This window comes from Manduca sexta, chromosome 23, assembly GCF_014839805.1.
Source record: "Manduca sexta isolate Smith_Timp_Sample1 chromosome 23, JHU_Msex_v1.0, whole genome shotgun sequence".
In the NCBI taxonomy this organism is placed as follows: Eukaryota; Metazoa; Arthropoda; class Insecta; order Lepidoptera; family Sphingidae; genus Manduca; species Manduca sexta.
In genome coordinates, this window is record NC_051137.1 from 9,231,135 (window position 1) to 9,238,702 (window position 7,568).

At 32.3% G+C, this 7,568-nt stretch overlaps 1 protein-coding gene across 2 annotated transcripts; it reads left to right on the forward strand.

Moving 5' to 3' along the window:
* The first annotated feature begins 468 nt into the window (after window positions 1–468).
* On the forward strand, window positions 469–2,973 carry LOC115440976 (60S ribosomal protein L35). 2 transcript variants are annotated; one of them, XM_030165520.2, is made up of 3 exons: window positions 469–697; window positions 1,200–1,336; window positions 2,718–2,973. In XM_030165520.2, exons 1-3 carry the CDS (start codon window positions 695–697, stop codon window positions 2,947–2,949), a joined length of 372 nt encoding a protein of 123 aa, XP_030021380.1. In that variant the 5' UTR covers window positions 469–694; the 3' UTR covers window positions 2,950–2,973. The 2 variants fall into 2 exon arrangements, with proteins under 2 accessions (XP_030021380.1, XP_037297593.1); XM_037441696.1 differs by lacking the exon at window positions 469–697 and adding an exon at window positions 883–901.
* The last annotated feature ends 4,595 nt before the right edge of the window (window positions 2,974–7,568 follow it).

Here is a 7,568-nt window from a genome sequence, read left to right on the forward strand (position 1 = left end):
TTTAGTAATTTAAAAATATTTGATATTTTGTGACATCGACCCATAGCCATTCAAAGAAATCAGACAATCAATTAATACTATTTTGCTCGAAATAAAAAAAAGGCTAGTAATAAATTCCGTACAGGATAGTTTGAGAAATACATATTCGCAGAAAAACAATTAAAACCGAATAAATTAAATTCTAGGCATTTGACTACAATATCTGAATTTTAACCTCTGAATTAAGGATTTATACACCTGGAAAACAACTTATAAACTCAAAAAAATGTATGGCTAATATAACGTCCCACATTATTATGATCGAGAATTTGCTTTGTTCATTTTGTATTCTATTTATTTATGTATCTAACATCATTTTCCTACTATATTTTATAGATCTCATAATTATAAGTAGACGTTTCGAAAAGGAAACGCAATGTTTAATTACGTACATAATTATTATTATGTATGAAAATAAATTTGTAACGCGGTTTTGGAAAAGGCATATTCATACATAAACATATTTTACTGCAAGCAAAACAGATAATTAGATGGAAGGCAGATGTATCAGCCTGTTACATTGGAGTATTTAAAATTGAGAAACTTATTGACATTTTGATGGTTTCGTATGAAGTTTCCTAGCAACGGGTATTTGGCAACACTAAAGCTGTGGTCCTTCTTTTACGTCAAATAAACAGTGCGAGACGTTTTAAAAATGGTGTGTAAATTTATTATTCCATCAAAGAAAATAATAGTGATCAATATGTGAATTAATTATATTAGTTACTAAATATTATGATAGTTTCTAAGAATACTCACTGGAAAATTTATTTTTATAATATCTCTTTAAGCAGATTTTTTTTGGTTATATTGAATTCGAATTTTTAATTGTGCATTATATCAGTGAATTTTAATTAAAATGGTAAAAATATGCCTCTATGTTAATAGATGAATTTAATTGCTAGTTACAGACAGTTGTTGATTTGGTTACTTTTTTATCACAATACATCAATCTAGAATCTCTGCCATAATCGGCTATTTGTTTACCTAGCAATTACAATATAATATACCCATGCTACTGACATACAATAATGATACTATAATGCACAGGTACTTACAGGAAAGACCCTTGTATAATGTAATAATATAAAAATTCTTAGAGGTTATGTTTTCTCTGGTTTGTACACATTGCAAGGTAATTTTTTATATATTCTTTTCAGGGTAAGGTCAAGTGCTCTGAACTGCGAAAGAAAGACAAGAAGGAGTTGTTCAAACAACTCGAAGAACTTAAAACAGAGCTTACCAACTTGAGAGTCGCGAAGGTCACTGGTGGTGTCGCTTCTAAGTTATCTAAAATGTAAGTTTCATTTGTAATTTGTGAATTAAAGTGTGTACCATAAATTCGGACGAACAGGGATGGTGTTTGAGAACAATTTCAAGCATGTACTGCATAATTTTGTTTTTAGTAATCATGATTTTTAACTGACTTGAAAAAAAATACAGTAGAACACATTTAATATAGCTACGCATATATTGACTCAACGGCCTAATATGACCGAATGACGAAACTTTAAAATAAGTGGTTAATCACAAACTTGTCGAAAGAAAAGATGAAATGACTTAATGGATGCATATGCATCCATTAAGTCATTTCATACTATATTAGTAACATTGCTTAGTGACATATTTTTAAGGAAATATAATGCCCTGTTTCGGTGGCAGATAGAACATAATTTTTTACCCATCCCCTTTAATGTGCAAGTTGTGTATTGGCTTGCTTAGTTCAAATCTTAGTGTCAATTTAAGGCCCTCCCTTAAGCAAGACAATGTGCAAACCATATTTTTAGAAGCTATCTACTCGAAATTTGTAATACATATTCTAAGAAATAATATATTTGTAATGTGTTACCTTTAATATGGTTGTTTGATATTTTGAAATAAAATGGATATTATGTTTCCTGATGCTATGATACATTGTATATTTGCCTAGATAGTGATCACCGTACACAAAGTGTTTAAACCTTCCATCATAGCCTACATAAGTGTTGCGTTATGGGGCCAGCCTGTATATCCGGTTCAAACAGGCTGGTATAATTGTGGGGACTGCCTAGGGGTAATCGTCCCTGGCCAATCAACATCCTATTGAACTCTGCTTCACATACCATCAGGCGAAAGTCCCTTACCACATCTGTCTGCCTGTTAGAATGTGATAAACTACAACACTTTCCAATGGATTTCAATTAAATTTGGTATGGAGATAGTTTAGAAATATATTGCGTAGAATATTGCCTACATTTTATCCCAGGACTTTTATCCTGGAATTATTAGTAAATCTTTGAATATTCCCACCCATAACATGCCCTGACAAGTATGGAATGAAGTACTCAAGTTTGTCTGCTTGAGGAGGGGCCTTTATTGTTAACCACAATTTGAATAATGCCAAACCAGATTTTCTATTTAGGAGAGGCAGTCCCATGCTTCCTTTTAACGCCCATGGTGGCTTGCACAAGTTTGGCACATTCTAAAATTTGTTAGATATCCAGTTTTGAATTGATGTCGTAATTCTGTGGAATCAGCAGGAATAATTAATCATGTCATATTTTGTTGCTGAAATTACTCATAAAAAACACTAGATATCACTTCACTTACCATCAGGGTCAGTGAAGTGCAACAGTTAAACATCTTCAAAACTTTTGAATATTTAATATTTACTAACATTTTATTTTCTGTTTTTACAGCCGTGTGGTCAGGAAAGCTATTGCTCGTGTTTACATTGTTTACCATCAAAAAATGAAGGTCAACTTGAGAAACCTTTACAAGAACAAGAAGTACAAGCCTTTGGATTTGAGAGCCAAGAAGACCCGTGCTATGCGCAAGGCTTTAAGTAAACATGAAGCAAAGATCAAGACCAGCAAAGAAATCAGGAAGAAATCACTCTTCCCACCTAGAGTGTATGCTGTAAAAGCCTAAATAAAATAGTGATCTAAATATCCACTTTTTATCTATTTTAATTCAGACATCCTTATATAATACAGATATTAGTGGCTATATGAATATCTATTCAACTCCATTTGTCCTACAATACTGATTTTTTTTTATACTAAGTGAATGATTATTTTGAGCAGTCCGATCGCTCTTACTATCTGACGAGCAGATTGCTTGTATAGTTCCAGTGATGTTACTATGAACATAATCCAAACTTAGGTTACTAAAAAATTAACAAAATTGTAGGGTGCGTTAGGGTAAAATTAGACGCTTTCTCAGCATGCTGAACAGTTTTTACGAATTATTATTTTACAATTCTATGGCAGTTATCGGAATGAATCATTAACTAGGCTATATTTAATGAATATACCTACTAAAATGAATATTTTTTAAATTCTTTAAAAATGACAGTTAATGTTTTATCAGGCTTTGAGAGATACTTTTATGAATAGGTGAGAAAGACAGGATCTTCACAATTCGGACTAGTCTCTAAAGTCGTCTATATTGATTTGAAGAAATGTTAAGTACACATGTAAATAAGTAACAAAATATTTTCACATATCAGGTATATGGTTACCAATTTTGGCAGTCTGTGACTAATTAAAATGAAACATTTTCTTCATAATTTGGTAGTTTATTTAATTAGTCGAAGTATTTATTTATAAACCATTGTTATCGAAGCCCTTTTGCCATCTCATAGGAAGTTCATTGATCCCTTACTAAAAAACCATGGGGGGCGAGAATCGATAAACTGTATGAAGACGGTTTGGAGTATCACATCGGAGTCAGTTTTTTCTCCTTGTAAAAAGTTCTCCAAATTACGAAAAAGTGGTAATCCTGTTGGAACAAGGCTCAGGGAGTATAGTTGATTTCGCACACATTTCAATTGCCGCGACTTTAGTTTAGCGGCCGTCTGTTGTGCAGTTCATGATTTAGAGTTGTCCTGAAGCCCCAGTGGCTTAAAGTGATTGACCAGCCTCGGTTGCTTAGCAGCTAGTTTGCAGTTGCTGACAAAAATATCTGCCGTAATCGTTTGGCCAGATTTTAAAAGCTGTAGTGAACGACACCGGCAAAAGTCCATTAAGGCGATACCTCAAGGTCCATTTTCATACATTTTGTTTCGGCTTTAATCTGGGTAACTAAACAAGTATTGGCAAGTAAAGAATTTAAATTCACGTCTAGTTAGTGATTAGTTCTCGCAGTTGAAGAAAAATGTAAAAATAATTAATAATCATGGATATTTCTGCCTTTAAAATTTCGTCATATTAAATTTTAAAGGCCGAAATATCCATGATTATTAATTATTTTTACGTTTTTCTTCAACTGCGAGAACTAATCACTAACTAGACGTGAATTTAAATTCTTTACTTGCCAATACTTGTTTAGTTACCCAGATTAAAGCCGAAACAAAATGTATGAAAATGGACCTTGAGGTATCGCCTTAAACCACTCGCAAGTAAGTCATTTTCTTTGAGTAAATTTTCGAATAATGATTCGATTTAAAATCCACTTGACTTTGTTTCTTGTTTGATTCACTCTATCCAAAAGGTACCCCACTTTTCAAGCATTTTACTATCCCGATTTGTTTCAAGTAGATTAAAAATTTTATCTCTCACACCGGAGCCTACAGCTAACTCTGAATACATTGCCTCATTATTCATCTTGGTCTCCAGCGGTCTACGGGGCTTTTTCTGAAGTTCGAAACTTTCAGAACAGAAGCATTGGAACCAAAAAGCTACCGTGTTTGCTTTTGCGACACCAGCGCCATACACATTGATCCTTCGAGCTGGTTCTGCAGCACTGGTGCAACGGCGGAACTCATACTCGTAAATATAGCTATATTATATATTTTACCTTGTGCAAAATGAAAGACGCAAAAGAATAAACTATTCAGGGAAAAACAAATAAATGACTACTTGTTTTTTCGATTATTAAACTCAAATGTACCAGTTAAATGCATTTATAAATATAAATTTGGAATTCTTAATCTAAAAGGAATCAAAGTGGCCAGTAAGACAAAACGCTAATTTCATAAATGTAAGGACCTAATATTATGCAATCGGCTTAGCCATCGCTATATTTTCCTGGCGGTTTATAGACTCATAAAGTGCTGACTGCTACAAATGGAATAACATTACTAGATCATAACTTGAGTCCTGAAAATAAAACCATTGGCAGCTTAGTACCCACTTGATATATGCAATGACCACAAACAAAACTATATTACACATATTCCAGTTTTATTGTCACCACTGGGGCATGATTCTCTACGACAATGTCGATCTTGTAACACGGCGCGTTTCGTTAACTTCGTGTTATGACTGTGTAAGAGTATTCTGGATGCTAATTTGACATTTCATGAACACGATGAGGTGTGACACATCCGCCTTACGGGCATGTTACGAATTGTCAAAATAACGTGCGGCAATCCAGCGCGTCTATGCGCGTTTAGACAAATTAATTATTTAGATACAACGACTGTATAATTTCTATTGACGATAGTATCCTCTTTACATCGTGAAAACTCAAATATAATATTCTACCTTATCAGAAACAAAAACAAACATAAATCCTAAATAATCGAATTAATATTCAAACCTATGTTTTTGTATCTTGATAGTCAAATTTGTGTTATGGGCTCAGCGGTGAAAAATAAGCTACTTTACTACTGGCAACCCGACTTTTGACAACAATTGAGGTTAATCAAGTTTATTTTTTATTACTTCGATGTAATATTTCTATTAGTAAATAGATAGGCAAACAAATATAAAACACTAATGAAGGTATCTTTTTAAACAATGTTTTCTTAATTATGTACATTACAATTAATACTATGTAGTTTCTTTGTGGTGAAAGTTTTGTACCTATAAAGTTTGATAACAATAAAGATTATTGAAGAAATTTTTACTAGTTATACATTATTGTTGTTATAAGTAATTGGTAGACGTCTTAATCAAGGGTTTAGCCAGCTTTAAATTAAATATCAAAATCTTCAAAATGTGAATATCGATCCAGGGAAACAAAGCAAAAATTTCATGTAGGTAATCCCAATCATTTTAAACAATTACATACAAAAGTATGTAATCATATTGAATCTAAAATTGTTTGTACAAACACTTCCTTTTTTATTTTAGGAGACCAAAGGCATCTTACATTGAATACTAATGTTAACAAAACTGATAATATCAAATGTAATAATAAAATTATTTACTTTTACAGGATAGTGAATGTAATGCAAGATATTCCAAATAAATAATAGTAAAATATACTCAGTTTTAACAACACATTATCTTTGTTTTATTTTTTATTTGTTGTTCAGTCTTAGATAACATAAGTAAAATTTCTATACATGAGTTTGAATGTTTGTTAATTAATCAGTTTCACCTTAGTAACTAAATGAATGTGTATGAAATATGGTACTCAGACAGTGAGCTGTGGATCGAATAGAGTACTTTTTATTCCAAAAAGAGTAATGCCGGTTGAGCGGCTAATAGAAGTTACTAGGTAATAGAGCTATAAATTTTTAAAAATAACGTTTAATAGGCAATATACACTTATTTTAATTATTGGTGGTAAGTCTGTTATATGTGAATGTCTGTCTTGATAGTTATAAGGTGTCTACGGCAATGTCTGTTTCTATAGCCAAGTTAAACTGCGTCCATGCACTGATATGTACCAGTTTAGAGGAAATTGTAACTAGCGTAATTACTTTTATAAGACCTAAAATCTTTGTCTCATTCTGAAAACCTACTGTGGAACGTCACATAGTGCTTTGCAATTCAAAGTTCCGGATGGCATTGTAACTGTTTATGGGCGGTCGTATCGCTTATCATCAGATAAACGGCATCCTAGTCACATTATTTAACTAAATAAAAAAAAAATTGAGTGAATGCCTTAACGATTTTGCAACAAATTTTATGATGGAAGGTCCGTAGAATTCCTCTTAATATACGTTGTTAGCGCCAATTTAGCACAAACTGCATTAGCACAACAGCATTTACTATTACTCATATAACAGCATTCGTTTAAAATCTTCAGTAGCATTAAATATATCAATTCAATTCAATTTTTAAAATGTGGCTTTAGTAAACAATTCAAGTAAATAAGTCTATGACATTGACATTTGACAATGATTTTGAAGTTATATTTTTTCGTTTGAAAACAATCACAGTCTACAGAAATTTCTTTAAATTATTTTTATATTCCTTTCATGTTTCTTACATTTAAGTATATACAAAAATGGGATTAAATAAAGTTTGGCAGTGATTTATTCGAGTTACATCATTTAATATCACGAATACAAACAAAAAAAAGCCTTTTCAAAAAAACCGATACTTGCCGATTCGAGGGGATGAAAGATTTCTGAACGCATTAACACATCGTAATATAAAAATATTAAGCATAGACAACCTATCGTACGGCATACACAATACCTATTTTTCAATTACACATCGTGGCGCGTGTATGAAACGCGTTTGTGTTTAGAGCTTGTTTTGACAACACGCGTTTACGGTGTGTTATCGCGAGTAGCATAGGGAATCAACCTACAGTTCAATAGGCAATGTGTCCATTCGTTACATGACAAACGTCATAGATATACATTT